This window comes from Rhinolophus ferrumequinum, chromosome 12 (genome assembly GCF_004115265.2).
Source record: "Rhinolophus ferrumequinum isolate MPI-CBG mRhiFer1 chromosome 12, mRhiFer1_v1.p, whole genome shotgun sequence".
Lineage (NCBI taxonomy): Eukaryota > Metazoa > Chordata > Mammalia > Chiroptera > Rhinolophidae > Rhinolophus > Rhinolophus ferrumequinum.
The window spans coordinates 60737824-60755180 of NC_046295.1; the positions used below are offsets into that span (position 1 = coordinate 60737824).

A 17357-nucleotide genomic window follows, 5' to 3' on the forward strand; every position below is an offset into this window, starting at 1 on the left:
TTTCTCCACGAGCAACAAGCCCCACCCAAATTGCACTCTTTCTTGGAAAACTATCAGAGTCCATGGGCCCTAGGCAGGCAGCAACTGGCCTCAGTATGCTCTGAGACTTTTGCTGAGTAGCTCCAGGCTCAGCAGTGGCATCAAACCAGAGTCTACATTAACCTGGTGACCACAGCTCTTCCCACTCTGGTGACTCCCTGAGATCCTGCCTCACCCAACTTGTGCACCACATGAGGCTTTATCAGGGGCTGAACTTTAAGGGAGCCAGCAGGTGGCAGCAGGCCTCAGAGTGCCCTAGCATTTTGCAAAGCTACCCCAGGCCTGGTACTGGTGGCAGACGTCTTCAGTTTGCAGTGTGGCCTTTCCCACATGCCTCCAGGGTTAGCACAGGCAGCAAACTGTGAGGGACAGATCCTGGCATCAGTTCATAGCTTCCAAAGGGCAATTAAGTTTGAAAACTTGTTGGCTGGTCACAGGCAGTGGGTGCCCTAGGCCTGCACTGGAGCCCCTCGCAAGAGGCCCCAAAACCAACATACTGCTCAGACCACAGCAGAGCATCACCCAATTAGCCTCACAAACAGCACACCCAAAGGGCAGTCTCAATAGCCACCAGAACCCACTGGGGCAAATCCCATTCAATGGGGTAAGCCCCCCGAACAGCAGCCTGTGGACATGGCCAAACTCCACAGCCAATCAGCCTGAGGGTCAATCCCACCCACTGATGTGCCAATAGCAATCAAGGCTCAAATATAACAGCAGGGCACACACAATACACACAAGAGTCACTCCTGGAGCACCTGGAGCAGATGACCAAGGAGACTATGCCAGGGCCCCACAGGGCACTTACTACCTAAGACCACCCGGTCAAGACGTAGCAGGTCTACTTAATACATACCATATTTTGCTGTGTATAATGTGCTGCCATGTATAATGTGCTTTCACATTTTTGGTCCAAACTTTAAGAGGAAAAATTCTTTCATTTTAATTTTTTAATTCAAATTTTTATTTGTTTACAGTTAGGCACTTGTTTTTTGTATTATGAAGGAATTTTAACACTTATTTTTTAACATGTTATGGTATAAGAAATTTTATGTAATAAATAATTACAAAATACAAGAACAGATACAAGGTACAAGAAATTTTCTGTACCGGTAACAAATTAACGATATTTATGCATTATAGAAGGCCAAGAACTCTTCACTGTTGCAAGTCTGTTGTAAGTTCAACAAAACCGATTATCGTATTCCAGGGTATTATTTTGCATATGAATATCGTTATTGATTTCTAGAGTTACACTTTTAACTCATAAGCATAAATGAAAGAATTAAAAACATTTACATAGATATGGAATTAGTACTACCCTTCCTTATTTTTCGTTATTTTTCTCTCACAAATTTGGGCAAAGAAATGCCCATTATACATGGCAAAATACAGTAGAAACAGAGAGGTAGCCAAAATGAGGAAACAAAGAAATACATCCCAAATGAAAGAACAGGAGAAAACTCCAGAAACAGAACAGAACTAAACAAAATGGAGGTAAGCAACCTACCAGATGCAGAGTCAAAACAATGGTTATAAGGATGCTCATGGAACTTAGTGAGAACTTCAACAGAGAGGCAGCAAGCATAAATAAGACAAAGAAACCATAAAAAAGAATGAGTCAGAAGTGAAGACTGCAATAACTTAAATGAAGAATGCATTAGGAGGAATCACCAGCAGACTAGATGAAGCAGAGGATCGAATCAATGATTTGGAAGACAAGGTTGCAGAAAACACCCAATCGGATCAGCAAAAAGAAAAAGAATTTTTTTTAAAAATGAGGATAGTTTAATAGACCTCTGAGACAACACGAAGTATACCAACATTCACATCATAGAGTACCAGAAAGAGAAGAAAGCAAGGGATTGAGGACCTATTTGAAGAAATAATGACTGAAAACTTTCCTAATCTAGAGAAGGAAATAGACATACAAGTCTAGGAAGCACACAGAGTCCCAAACAAAATGAACCCAAGTAGGCTCACACCAAGACACATTATAATTAGAATGGCAAAGGTTATAATTAGAAAGGCAAAGAGAGACTCCTAAAAGCAGCATGACAAAGCCAAGTAATAACTTATAAGGGAGCTCCCATAAGATTGTCAGTTGATTTCTCAACAGAAACTTTGCAGGCCAGAAGGGATTGGCACAAAATATTCAATGTGATGAAAAGCAAGGACCTACAACCAAGATTACTCTACCCAGAAAAGCTATCATTTAGAAGCAAAGGACAGATAGAGAGCTTCCTAGACAAGAAAAAGCTAAAGGAGTTCATCACAACCAAACCAGTATTACAAAGAATGTTAAAGGGATTTCTTTAAGATGGAAGAAAAAAAAGGGCAGTATTATGAATAATAAAATGGCAATAGCTATATGTCTATCAACAATTACTTTCAATGTAAATGGATTACATGCTCCAATCAAAAGACATAAGAGGGCTTAATGGATAAGAAAACAAAACCTTTACATGTACTGCCTGCAAGAAAATCACTTCAGCTTGAAAGACACACACAGATGGAAAGTAAAGGGATGGAAAAAGATGTTTCATGAAAATGGAAATGAAAAAAAAAACAAAAAAATCTGGGGTAGCAATACTTATACCAAACAAAATAGACTTTAAAACAAAGGCTATGACAAGAGACAAAGAAGGACCCAGTAATCCCACTTCAGGGTATTTATCTGAAGAAACCCACATGCTACTTTGAGGGGACGTGTGCATCCGTGTTTATTACAGCATTGTTTAAAATGAACAAGATGTGGACGCAGCCTGGGTGTAGGTTTATGGAAGAATGGATAAAGAAGAGGTGGTACATACAAGGCCTGACAATTAAGTTTGAGAACTTGTTGCAATGATATTGCTAACCTTTTTTTGATATCGGAGGGATTATTCATTATGAATTTGTACCAACTGGACAAACAGTTAACTAAGTTTGCTATTTGGCAGTGCTGAAATAGCTACATGAAAAAGTTAGACGGCCTGAACTTTTCGCCAACAATTCATGGCTCTTGTATCACGACAATACACCAGCTCACATAGCACTATCTGTGAGGGAGTTTTTCGCCAGCAAACAAATAATTTTATTGGAATACCCTCCCTACTCACCTGACCTGGCCCCCAATGACTTCTTTCTTTATCCAAAGATAAAGGAAATACTGAAAGGAAGACATTTTGATGACATTCAGGACATCAAGGGTAATACAACGACAGCTCTGATAGCCATTCCAGAAAGAGTTCCAAAATTGTTTTGAAGGGTGGACTAGGCGCTGGCGTCAGTGCATAGCTTCCCAAGGGCAGTACTTTGAAGGTGACCTGAGTGATATTCAGCAGTGAGGTATGTAGCACTTCTTCTATGATGAGTTCACAAACTTAATCATCTGACCTCATACAAGTATTTCTCTAAGTTCTGTAAACTGTTCTAGCAAATTACCAAAGCCAAGGAGGGAGTTGCGGGAATCCCAGTTTATAGCCAGTTGGCCTAAAGTACAGGTGACAAGCTGGAACTTGTAATCAACATCTGAAGCGGGAGCAGTCTTGTAGGACTGAGCCCTTAACTTGTGAGATCTGATGTTAACTCCTGGTAGATAATGTCAGAGCTGAAGTGAATTATAAGACACCCAGCTGGTGTCCTCAGGTAACTGAAGAATTGCTTAGTGTGGGGAAAGAAACTCACATATTTAATAACCAGAAGTAAAGTACTGAGAGTAATAATTGAGTGGTGAGTACAATAGGAGAAACAATAGAGCTTTTCCTATTCCACTAGTATCCTTACAGGAAGTGACACGAGGGACATACAAGGAAAGAACATCATATTATGATAGAAGCAGAGATTGAGGAGCTGAGACTGCGAGACAAGGAATCGCAGCAACTGCCAACTGCCAGCAGACCACCAGAAGCTAGAAAGAGGAAAGGAAGGATTCTCCTTGACACATTTTAGAGGGAGAATAGCCCTGCCAATGCCTAAATTTGGGACTTCTACCCACTAGAACTGTGAGACAATAAATTTCAACTGTTTTAAGCCACACAGTTTGTGGTACTTTGTTATACCAGCCCTATGAAACTAATACAGGTCTATTCCAGGAAGATGCAATAAAGGGACTCTTTACAATGATGTAGGGGAGAGTACAGTACCCCAGAGTGAGAAATCAGGTCCTCTAGGCCTGAAGGGGCAAGATGGGGAGCAGTTACCAGAACATGGAAGGAAAGAATCACCTGTAAGAAGAGAGTCATCTGGAGGACACCCTACAGAAGCAATGACCTTGTATCAAGAGCACTGCCAACCACAAAGAGGAATAAAGTGCCAAACTTCACTGTCCTCCATCACTCCCATCTCCTACTGGGCCTCCCCAGGAAGCCAACTGTGTGGTGGTAATCCACATAGGTCAGCTTTCTCGGGGCCCACTGCTGGGTGAAGAGGGAAGAATGATGGAGGAAGAGGAATGAAAGATATCTGGCACATTGTCTGTAGCAACTCATTTTTTTTTTTTTTGAGCACTGTTGATCCTCTTCATGTGCTTTTTAAAACATAGCACTTATCATCACCTGATCTATTATAAACATCTTTGATTTTAGTTTTTTACCTGTTTTCTATTATCCCACTAGAATATAAACTCCATGAGAGCAAGGACTTTGTTTTGTTCCCTATTGTATGCCCAACACCCTGAACAGTTCCTGGCATGGATGGTCTCAATAATTATTTGCTGAATGAATGGTTTGAAGTCTGGTATTTTTCTCCTGATATTTTCTAAGTCAGCAGATGCTGCATTTCTGCTGGCTCATCCTCTTCCCTGAAATCATTTGACTGATTAGTAAAAATACAAGCAAAATCCCCTGGCTTATTCCCAAGTATTTGGAATCAATGACTCCCTTCCATCTTTGTATCGTGGCCCAATAGCTCTTGAAGAAGCCCAATGCCTATCCTACAAGACCTTGCTCACAAGTGCCCTCGACTTGGTGGCCAATGCATTGGATGGGGGGTGGGAGTGGGGATTCTGTCATCTGTCACGTGGACAGTGGGGCTCTGGGCAAAGGCAACTACCTATTACAGGAGACGTATCCAGCCTGTCCAACCTGTGGGATGGGGCCAAGAATGGGTACGTCTGGATCGTTTTTCCAGAAATTAAAAGAAAACAAAACCAATTTTTTATCTTTACATTGTACTTTAGAAAACGTTATTGGGTGAATCTTTTAATTAACTGACATTTAAAATCTACTGTTGTCACAACTGTTAGAGGGAACACATTCTTGTATGTATCTATAAAATTTCTAAAGACACTCAAAACAAAGCTTAGTTCTAGGAAGGGGGTGGAGGATTTTTATTTTCAATTGCTCTCTTTCTATACGGCTGAATTTTTTTTTTTTTTTTGCCATGGGCAAAAGATTACTTTTTAAAAAATACACACTAATATGTGGAGAGGCATCTCTCACCTCCGCCTTTTTTTCTGCAGACTATAGTAGTTGTAGCAAAAAATGTGTGAATATTATAATAACCCTATACAGCGCATTCTAGTTTTTAAAATGTTTTCACATTTTCTTACAACCATTGTCAATTTTAACTGGAGTGACTTCACCATTTTTTCAATCAACGTAAACATCCATATTGTGCTAGACTCTGAAGATACCATCATGAACAAGATTTTGACACAACACTTGGCCTCATTGAGCTTACAACTAAGTTGGGAGTCAGTCAACATACACTATTGAACATCTACTGTGTTCCAGGCACTGTTCTAGGTGATGGGGAAAGAGCAGTTAACAAGGCGGAAGAGTCCCTTTCCCCAAGATGCAGACATGGGAAGTGGGTAGTATTGTGAGATAGACAATAAACAAGTTAGGACATAATAATTTCAGGTAGATCTATGAAAAACTTTACACCAGGGCAATGTTGTACCTGTTTCATGGAGCTTTGTGGGGCTCAAATGAGATTATCTATGTAAAGCGCCTAGAAGAGTGCCTTGCCTAAAGGGTTAATATACATTTACTATATATTTATGATAAAAGTTATTGATGCCCTCTCTAAGGAAGTTAAAATTTGACTTGGACCATGAATGATGAAAAGGAGTTAGCTATTTAAAGATATGGGAAGACTGAGTTTCACACTGAAGTAACTTTGACTGCAAAGGCCCTGAGCCTAGAACCAGCTTAGCGTGTTGAAGGGATGAAAGAACAATGGGGCAAAGGTATGACAGTGGATGAGAGGGAGAAAGAAAGAAGGAGATGAGGCCAGAGAATTTGGCAGGAGTCAGATCATATGCGCTCTCTAAGGCTAGGTAAAAAGTTCGAATTTTATTTTCAAGTATAATTAGGGACTAAGAATAGATGTGACATGATTTATGGTTGAAAAAGACCACTCTAACTGCTGAGAGGGCTGTTGGGGGAAAAGAGTGGAAGTGGAGAGACCAGTTAGGAGGCAAGCGAAGGATAATGATAGATTAGCCTAGAGTGGCAGGAGAAATGGTGAGAAATGGGGTGAATTTTGGGATTTGGTTTGGAGAACACAGTTGGTAGCACTTGATAATGGATTGAATGCGGTTGATGGGGAGGGAGGAAAGAGACCTCTCAGGGATGATGACTAGATCTTTGGCCTGAGTACCTGGGTAAGATGGTGGTGCCATGAACTAAGATGGGGGAAACCTGGGAGGAAAGCAGATTTCAGGGGGACAGGAGGTCCAGAGGGAAATAAATGATTCAGTTTGGCTGCATCAAGTTTCAGAGGCTTGTTATATTTCAAGTGAAAATACTGCAAGGGCAATCGGCTAACTCTATCTATAGCCAAGGGGAGAAGTCCAAACTGGAGGCATTTCACAACAAGGGACAAGACGAGACCACTTGGTGACTAACAGTAGAGATACAGGAAGACAGAGGGCAGAGGGTTAGATACTGGATTACAATACAGGTAGATATTTGCTGTGAAGGGAAATACCAGGTTAGTAAAGAGGGAGGTTGGTCAGGGAAAGTTCTACAGAAGAATTATATCTGAACTTCTAGTATCCACGGAACACCAAGCAGTGACATTTTATCAGTAAGGACACTGGCCCACAGAGATATACTTTACAATTGGTCTCATAGCTAGCGGTCTAATTGTAACCTTGCTTTATAATTGAACCACTTCATGTGCCACAGGGTGTGCCTTAATGTGTCCTATTAGGGAGGCAGAATAGCCAGGCACCTAGGAGCAAAAGCTCTGGAGCCACTCTGCTTGAATTCAAATTCTGCATCAGCCACTTACTAGGAGAGCGTCTCCAAGCACATTACTCAACATCTCTATATTTCAGCGTTCTTATCTGTAAAGGGGCATATTAATAGCGAACTTCTTATGGACTGCTTATGTTTCTTGTACTAAGATTTTGCATACATTATTCAACACCCCCCTTCCCATAATCAATAGAGTTGAAAACTATTATTATCCAAGTCCTATTGATGAGGAACCGGAACCACATTCACCCATTCCACAAATATGTATTGTGTGCCAGTCATGTTTCTTCATGCTGGGTTAACAAAACAAAATCCTTGCCTTCGTGAAGCTTCAGTTTGGGGTTTAGAGGAATGGGAAAAAGATGAAAAACATAATAAAGATGTACGACATTATAGGGGAATTAAAAGGTGATAAATGCTATAGAAAAAAGCAAAGCAGGATTATGAAGCAAGGGAAGTTGTGATTTTAAGTCCGGCATTCAGGGTAAACCTCACGGAGAAGGTGACATTTGAGCGAAGATTCCCAGGAGAGACAGCTAGCCACCCAGATGTCGGGGAAAGAGGACACGGGAACAGCGAGTGCCAGGCCCATAAGGCGGGAGCGTATGCGTACTATCCACCGACACCGCCAAGAGCAAGCCGGGAGAGTAAGATGGGATGAGAGGCAGGAGCCATGTATCCAGTTCTAACAACTCTGACTTTTACTCTGGGGGAGGCGAAGAACTGGAAAGTTCTGCCCCAAGAAGTGATACAACTTGACCTCCTAGTATCGGCCCTTGTATTTAGGCTCAAGGTCCACACAGGCACTACCGCGCTAGCGTGAGGCTGTGCTCTGAAGATGAAAGAATCAGTCGCCAATACAAAGGCTCAGCTGCACAGCAAGCGACCTGTTAGGTGCCAGCCCACTACTGTGATGATCACGATCTTTTCGCCTAAGCCCCGCCCGACCTACCGCCCTCTAGTTCCCCAGCTCCAGAACTCCGCATCCACTTAGTCGGGTTTCCACGTAGAGCTTCCCCGGCTACCGATTGCGCAATTCGGGCAGCCAGGCGGAGTCTGGACGGAGGCGGAGCGGCCGCGGGCGGGAGCGCGACCGAGTTGCAGACGCAACAAGGAAGTACCGAGATCCCCGACACACAGTCACCGCGCCTGCGTACACCCGATCCAGGCCGCCTACATTCCAGAGCCGCAATCCGTCCCGCCCCAATTCCGGGGCGGAGTTCTTAGCCGCGCTTGCGCACAGCCTCGCCGCAACCTACGCCTGCGCGCTTCGCCAGTCCGGCCCCATCCCCCAGGTTTTTCGGGTGGGGGAGGGGGCGCGTCTCGGCGAGTCATGATGATGGCGGCCACCATCCTGTGGTGAGCTAGCGGATTCTCTACTTGTCTCGAAGAGCCCCTCGCACCTCCTGCAGACTCAGTGGCTGGCGCCAGGCGCGTGAGGAAGCACGGCGGCCCGAACTCGCCGGGAAGGCCGCAGTCGCGGAGACAGCGGCCCGGCCTGGGGCCAGTGCTGGGGAAGAGGCCGCTCCGCAGGGCGAATGTGACAAGCCCCCACCCCCACCGCCTTCCTCCCGAGTGCACGAGGAGCGCGGGCGACCCCGGGGCCCCGCCAGGCCACAGACCCCGCCCAGCGGCCAGCACCCGGAGCAGGCCCGGCAGCGGAGCTGCGCGTCGGCACCATGCAGGTCACCCTGAAGACCCTCCAGCAGCAGACCTTCAAGATTGACATCGACCCAGAGGAGACGGTGCGAGAGGCGGGGAGTGCGGGGGCGGACGGGTACGGCCGCGGGGTGTGCTAGGGGTCCGCCGGCGGTGGGGCGGAGGCGGCGCAGTGGGGCTGTGCGCGGGGTCCCCCCATCAGCTGTGAGCTGGGCCCGCGACGGGCCCGAGTGGTGAGAGACCCCGGCGCACCCGGCAGGGCGCGATGAGCGTGGGGCCCGGACTCCGGGCCCTGGATGAGGCCTGAGGGCTCCGGTGCGGGCAGGGCCCAGGGTCCCGGCCCCAGCGGCGTGCGGCCGACCCAACCCTTCGGAGTGGGCCACGGGCTTTGTGGCAGAAGTATGGGGAAGCAGTAGCAGGAGGCCGAAGGCCTGGAGGTAGATGGCGTGGGCATACGCACGCGTGTACGGGAGGCCTCGGCCTAGGAGCTCTGGTTAGTGGAGCCAGAGGTGGGCGGGGGTGTCAGGGCTTTCTCGGCGGTGGAGCTGGACACTCTGGTGTGGGTGCATAGTTGCGGGGAGTGAAATGTAGGCGTCGCCACTACCCCTGCGTGGACACGGTTAGGCGCTAAGCTCTTAGGAGGTGGTAACAGGAGATAGTGAACCTTTTTTAAAAAAAAGGTATCAGGTTTCGTCTGCCGCAGCGTGAGCGGTGAGGGGTGGGGAAGGTGAATTCTGTGCCCTCGTTCCCCCAAAATTGGTAACTCTTTTGCTTGTGTGTGTGTGTGTGTGTGTGTGTGTGTATATATATATCTTGAATCGTTTGGCTGCAGTTCTCCCGCCACCGAACCCACACCCCTTACGTAGATTGCATTTTGAAGCCTCTTTGGTGGTGAACATTTTTGCATCAGAGCCCTTCGAATCTAGGCTCAAACTCAACTCCAGCTTAACGGATCCTCTGTGTTAGAAGTCTTGGAATTTTAGGAGTTGGAATCCTGCATCTTCTCCGCACCCCTTAAATAATAGCATTTCTGGGAGAAAAGAGAAAATAAAAACTTTGAATCGCTTCTGCAATTAAATCCTTGAGCATTTCAAAAGTCCACGTGGTAAATTCTCGTGCCATCTTCTGTATTTGTGACTGCAGAAAGAGCTACTATGTTGAAATCAGTACAACTTTATGCCAAGAATCTAAAAATGCCGCGTGTGTAAATTTACTGGTTATTTCTGCAATTTTAATTTACATTCTGGAATTTTCATTATCTACACCGTCAGGATTGTCATAATGGTAAATTGAAACCTTGAACAACTTTCTGCTTATCTATATTTTAAAAAATAGTTGATTTTATTTTTATGTAGATGGGGGGCCTTGGTGTTAATTAAATAGTTTCGTTTGTGGCTTTGTGACTTATTTGTCATGTACCTGCCTTGCAGAGATGTGAAGATTAAAGGGTATTTAATTGGTGGTCAGTAAATGGAATTGATTATTAATCAATCAAATGGATACATGTGAGTGAGGATATAATACATGTTTACCTGTATTAATCTAAGGTTTTCTACATCTTTATTTAAGAACCGTTATTTAAACAGTCCCCAACCTTCTTGGAATTGTGATACAAAATGGTTTTATGTATAGAAGTATGCTGTGTGATAAATTCTTAAAGGTGCAGGAGATGCCAATTGTGGATGAGAAACTTCAGTGTCATCAGAAATCATTAACAAAACTCTGTGGATTGATATTACCAATAGAAATCAAATCCTTGAATATTCCTTTACTGCTTAGTGTGTACTAATAAGTTAGAGAATAAAAGTTAGAATGCAGCTGTTTAATGTTTTCGGACAAAACTTAATAAAATATCTATTTGACTTTGGTTCTTTGTAGTATTTAAATGTTGGTGCTGCAGGAACTTTACCAGCTTATAAATACTCAAAATTAATTCCAGAATTATTGAAACAAAGGATTTTCTAAAAATCTGTGGGTTTATTGAAGTTATTCAGTAACTTTCTGCATAAAGCTTCACCGAAATATTTATGTTCTATAAGATTTGTATAGCTCTTTATACACTTTATACAATGTTTTAGAACCAATATTGTATTTGTAAAGATTCTTAACTATATTGGCTGTTTTCCAGTTTATTTCCCAGACATTGTATTAGTTATATGAATTGTAAATATACTTCTAGTAGTATTATTTTCAGAAAGCTCATAGAGTGGCTTTGTTACCTTTTTGTTGCTATTTGTCTAAATACAACTTTGTTGCTTTTTATATAAATATAAAAAGTAACACTGTTAGTGGGGAGGCAAGAAATGAAAACATTGAATCTATCATACATTAAAATGACTTGTGAGTTTTCATTTTAATGGATTTAAATTTCAGAAATTTTTTTTCAAGGTAGAACTATTTTAATTTTATCTTTGTAGTGGTATTTTAATTAATGAACATTATGTTAATATAGGGAGGCTCTAAGTATTCTGTTTCTAATCTTGTGAAAATTAGGTTATCAAGGACATTAGAAATAGATCTAATAAAAGGGAAAAAAATGGATTTTAGTGAGACCTGTAGGGAGAGCCACATAAAATGAACAGATTTTGGTCTCCGACACCTCCATTTTGGCTGCTCAAAGGATTGTCCTTGTTTGATTTTTTTATTAGAATGAACTGAGGAAATGAACTTGAAGTGATCAGTATAGAAACTCAGGAGCTTGAGATGAGCTGAAGCAAAAATGAGCAAAAGGACTGAGAGATAAGAGGGGTGATGGGAGTGATTTATTTGTTGAACAAGTAAATGTTTAGTGAGCTTTGGCAGGACTGGAGGAATACAGGGACTTGTGTGGGTGTTCTGGGAGACTTATAGACCTAGTTATAGCTTAGGGGGCTATACAGTTGGAGATGTATAAAGTGGAAGAAGCAAGAGGATTTGTTTTTAAGGTGTTTGTATGTATTTGCTTTAGTTTTTGAATTTTGAAAATCCTCCCTTTTTTTAACTAGCAAAACTTTAACATTTATTAGCCATTTTGTACCATTTACTTGACCATTACCTTGCACTGCCTTTTGTGTTAACTGTTGCAAAACAGTCTTTATTATCACAGTAATAATGCATCTCCTCTTATAAAATAATCAAACAGTATAGAAACAAAATGAGAAGGTGGGATGGAGAGACCATGGCCAAAAGAGAATATTCTTCATTGTGTGTGAAGAATATATTTGTTTTAAATACATGAGTTATTGTTTTAAAAAATGGAGAAATTTAACTAATCTATATAATTAAAGCATTCTGAGGTGTCTAATAATTAGACCGATATTCGTACAAAATTCTTAAAAATTCTAAAAGTTGATGGTGTGGTAGACGTTTAGAGGGAAATAGAGTACACGTAGTTTTAAGCTCAGATCCAAAGTCACTTAGTTTTTTGTTTTGCCATTACTTAAACCTGTTAATTGAGAACAAGTGGATTAAAGAACAGAAGTTAAGATTATTGTAATCTGTAATTGTACAGATTTTATTGTATCACTGAAAATTATAATAAGAAAGAGTAGGTAGTGTGCAGATTTACTCCTTGAATCTGCTAACCCCTGGCACTATGTTCTTTCAGTAACCGGGAAGGAAAAAAGAAAAAACCCAACAGTAACCTGGAGATGAGACTTGAAATACACAAGCTGAAATGTGATTATGTTACTATATAAGTAACATCAATGCTGTGTCTCTACATTGGAAGTTTTTGATGAGAGAATTGTAAAGATACAGTAGTTTTAATTACTATAGACAGCATATGTAGTGTGCAGTGTAGTAACCTGCAAAGAAATCCCTTACTACATGCTTTATCAGTATAGTGTTGGTGATTAGGCTATAAAATGCTGCTTTAGTACTTGTTCTGTATATGGTATTTGCTAGCCATTATTTGTTAGTGAATTGTTCCTATTGTGGTTTATTGTGTTTTAATATAGTTGTGCTGGAAATAGTGTCGTATTATAGAAGGTTCCTAAATTATTAAAACATTAAGTAGTAAACGTATTAAAATACGGTATTGCAGAGGTGAAACTAAGGTTTCTTGGCATATTGGTAAAAATACATGAAGTACCTGGGAAATCTGGCAGGGTTTTTGCCAGACTTTTCCTCTTTATACACCTGGCACACAGTCGGCATTTAATAAAGATCTTTGAATGAATTGAATACATTCTTTTGGTGAACTATCAAGTCATTGATCCCTCATGTTTGCATGTTGATTCATTTATTTAGTATTTGTTGAGTACTTACTGTCAGGTCCTGTTGTCGTGGTGCATACGTTATAGTGGAATAAATCAGTCAAAAATGAAATTTTAAAAATCAGATAATGGTAAGAACTATGTAGAAAATTGAAATAGGGTAAGGTAACGTGACAGTGCATGGCTGGGTGGCTGCTTCTAAATTGATGGGTCGCAGAAGGCCTTTCTGAAGAAGGTGACATTTACACAGATCTGAATAATAATAAGCACTTATAGATGGGGAGAGTACTTTCCACAGCTAAAGCCCTTTATGAGAGTGTGTTTTGGGAATCAAAAGGTCTGTGTTGCTGATCCAGTGGTGAGGGGTGAGGGGTGAGGGAGGAGAGGTTAGAGATCAGAGGTGGGTTAGGCAAGGGGCCAGAGCCTGTAGGGCTTTATAATCAGCTGGGGCTTTTCAAGGTAAAATGAAGCCTGGGGGGATTTTAAGATGTATGGAGAATGGATATTAGGATGAGCAAGAGTGAAAACAGGTACTAGTTAGGAAGCTAGCAGCATACTCAAGCAGTTGAGGCTTTGACCAAGACGTAGAAGTGGAGATGTGAAGAGAAGTGGGTGGATTTGAGATGTGTTTGGGAGTGTAGATTTGAGAGAATAGCATGTTTCGATGGGTTGGAGTGGGGGAAGTTCAGAAATCAAAGACTAAACCTAGATTTTGGTTGTATAAGTTATGTGAATATTTGTATTCCTTTCCTGAGATGTGGAGGACTAGGACAGGAGCAGGTTTGGAGGTTGGGGTGGGAACTCAAGACTTAAGTTTACGATGCCTATTAAATATCTAAGTGGAGATGACAAAGAGATTTGTTATGAATCTCGATTCCAGAGAGAAGTTTAGGCTGGGGATAGAGACATGATAAGAGGCAGCATATGGTTAACATCAGTCCATGGGGACAGATGAGATCATCCAGTAGTCTTTCTGAATGCCCATTCCTTGAGAAAATGGGAGCCCTAATGCCTTAAGTGTTCATTGTATGAAATTAATTAATATCTATGATAATAGAATTGTGGAACTTCAACGAGAATGTTTCTGGGTGATAGGATGGGGACCAGGGCTGAATCCTGGGGTGCTCTAACATATGAAGATTGAATAACGAAGAGGTCAGTTAAGGAGCCACCTTTTAGGTAGGAAGAATCCAGAAAAGAAAATGTTTCAAGGAGGAGGAAAGGGTCATGTGTCTAATAATTGAGAAATCAAAAATAAGATAAAAATGAGACATGACCTTTGGTTTTGGCAACTTGGAGGTCATTAGCGACCCTAAGGAATAGTCTCCATGGAGTGGTTGGTGGGGCCAGCCTTGTTGAGTGGATTGAGGAATGAATGGGAGATGAGGAAGTGGAGATAGCACCTAGGGACATCTGTTGTTAACTATCCTTGACACTGTCCTTTTTCTTGGTGTAGCTGCCTTTATCTGTGGGTTAAAACATGAAAATGATCACAGTAATTCTGAGCTTCCCAGCATGTGGTAGATGTTTAAAAAAGAAACCCACAGAAGAATTTTGAAAAATACGTAATTGTGTGTTTTAAAAAGAAGAAATGAAGACCAGCATGATTACTAATTTGCCTGGGGTCACAGTCAGTGACCTTGGTAGTTTCAATATGAAAGATGGTCCTGCCTGTACCCTGACCTTCTATTCCTTAATTTCTCATCCAGTGATCTTTCCTTCTACTCAATTACTCAATCCCATGACTAGTAAGTAAATAGCACTCATTACTGTTCACTGTAGCTCTGCCCCCATCCGCAGTAATTGTTTTCAGTCTCCCGCTTTACCTTCCCTCTAATATAGAGAGATTAGAGATGGTCTAATGAGCCCTATAACCCATTTTATCTATACTTGTTTTCACTGGTCCTCCTCATGTTATCACCCTTCCCCAGCTACAAATAGGGTCAGTGGTTATAATCACTCCCTTGCAAGGGTCAGTATAGCATGTCTCTTGAGCCAGGCTGCCAGAGTTTTGATCCTGGCTGTAGCATTTACTAGGTGACCTTGAGCAAGTTACCCAGTTATGTGCCTGTTTCCTTATCTGTAAAGGAGAGTACTGCTACTGGAAGTACTAACCTCGTTTTAAAGGTTATATGCGTTTGCAATTATATACATAGAGTGCTTGGCAGCTTGGTCCCCCTCACACTCTTGTTCTTGCTTGAAAAACCTCAAATGTGATTAAATTCAACCCTGTGTTTGTACTTGCACCTGTGCAGCTAGACGACGAACACGTAGCCTTGTTGAGTTGTCTCACGCTCCTGAACACTAACCTCAAGGAGGCCCTTTGTACTGCCTAGTCATACATTTCACTAGTCCGTTCACTCTTCCACTGCCTTGGGCAGATTTCATATCATCCCCTCTGCTGATTTTCAGCGGATGACCCTAGATTTTAGATTTTATTGAAATTTTAGATTTTATTGAGAATATAGAAACAACTGGGACAGAAGTTTTACAAGGACCTGCCGGAGCCACCTACCTGCTAGCCTCCTTTTATTGTGCATAGCTGTCTGTTGTGGGTGGTGCTACCTGAAGCCAGTCTCTCCTTTTCCTCTATATCCTATACTGTTGTCAGGTATGAAGGACATTACTCCATCAGTCCTCCTTTTCTCTTCTGCCTCATTCATTTTTCCATTTCTAGAGTATGCAAACATTTCCCCGATCTTAATAAAACCCTCCCTTGACTCCACTTACCTCCTTAGCTACTGCCTCATTTCTCTGCTCTTTTCTTACAGCAAAACTTAAGAGCATCTCTTAAATCTGTTTACTTTTTCTACATCTTGCTCTTTCACATACATCATACATGTATGATTGTACACACATACACATACTTGCTCATACACATACATGTTTCTAAACTAGAGTTTTCTCCCACTTTGTAGTTGTCCTATGTCTTTGAGCGCAGTACTTAAATCTCTTTTCTCGTTGGTAAAATGGGAGTACAGTAATAATATACCCGCATGCCTCATAGAGCTGGTGTGAAAATCAGGTGAGATCATGGATCTGACAATTTTTGGTGAATTGTGAAATGAGAAATAAATTTATGCAGTTTTTTAAAACAAATACTGCTTTCATAAGTTTTCCATTATTGATCACTATTTTCACTATCCTTTCTGAAAAACACTTGTGCGTATAAGATATTCTCATTCTCTCAACTTGATGTAATCATCAGTTACAAACAGTTTTTAAGAGCAGTGTTCTGCCTTTCTTAGCTTGGAAATTGTGAGATTATTTCATAGGTAATGTATAAAATTTCTGTCACTTTGGAAAGAAATGTGCTAAATTTAAGCTTGTTGTAGCACACACAGTGAATCCTGCTGAAGGACACCACACCATCTGTTCCCTATAACTTTGGATAAATAAATTTTGCTGTGCAGTGTCTCAAAGAGCTAATTTTATAATTCAGTGAACTTTATAAACCCTTTAAAACATTACATAAACCTTGTCCAGCAGAGGAGATAGACCGGCTACAAATGACTATTATATATGAACAGGTCCTAGATGCTTAAACAGGTAGGTAGAAATTGTTGTTTGTCACTCCCTTTCCTTTCTCCCCAACATAGTTCCGGTTGAATTCGGTAGGTGGCTTTTTTGGTAGTGCATTATTTTCATTCTTTGCCTATATAAAAACTTTAAAAGTTACAGGTATCTTGGGAGTTTCTGCTTTTCTACTTAGTCTTCAAAGATTGCCTGTTTTGATCTTGTTGAAATCATACTGCTAGGAATATATTTTATAATAGAATATATTAAAGTGGCATAAATAGGTTGGTTTAGCAGCCTAGACACCAAATTTCTTTGGGAAAATGGACTCTGGGTACTAAATTATATTTGAAGTAGTAGATTTTGGGAGTATAACCCTAATTTAAGAATTAATTGCCTTTGTTAATTGTTCATACATTATTAATATTGTAGTCTCAGTTATTGTTTCAGTAAAAAAAAATACAAATTTTCTTGTGCTATATTCTTTCATTTCTTGGGTCTGGTGGGGAGATTTTTTTATTGTTGGGCTGAAGTCAACTGACATCTTTATAATCAGTTCTAATTTTAGAATGAGCGGGAACCTACTTTGAGGGAGAAATTCAGGAAATACTCCTTGGTGCCTGTGCCAGTTTCTCAAATGGAAGGATACCACCCAAAAAGGAAAGAAAAGGCTTTGTCCACAATATAATTCTATGAAGTCTTTGTAAACATATTTGGCTTTGAGACTGTCTTTCATTTTGCTAATGGTTAATTGACA

At 41.4% G+C, this 17357-nt stretch overlaps 1 protein-coding gene across 2 annotated transcripts in view; it reads left to right on the forward strand.

Annotated features, from left to right (window-relative positions):
* Positions 1-8782: 8782 nt before the first annotated feature.
* The window catches only part of RAD23B (RAD23 homolog B, nucleotide excision repair protein), a 44399-nt gene continuing 35824 nt past the window's right edge, over positions 8783-17357 (forward strand). Inside the window, exon 1 of one of the 2 annotated variants that reach the window (XM_033124002.1) lies at positions 8783-8974. In XM_033124002.1, the coding sequence (XP_032979893.1) occupies positions 8909-8974 (66 nt within the window). In that variant the 5' untranslated portion in view covers positions 8783-8908. The remainder of the gene's footprint in view (positions 8975-17357) is intronic. The other variant, XM_033124003.1, reaches the window with a different exon arrangement.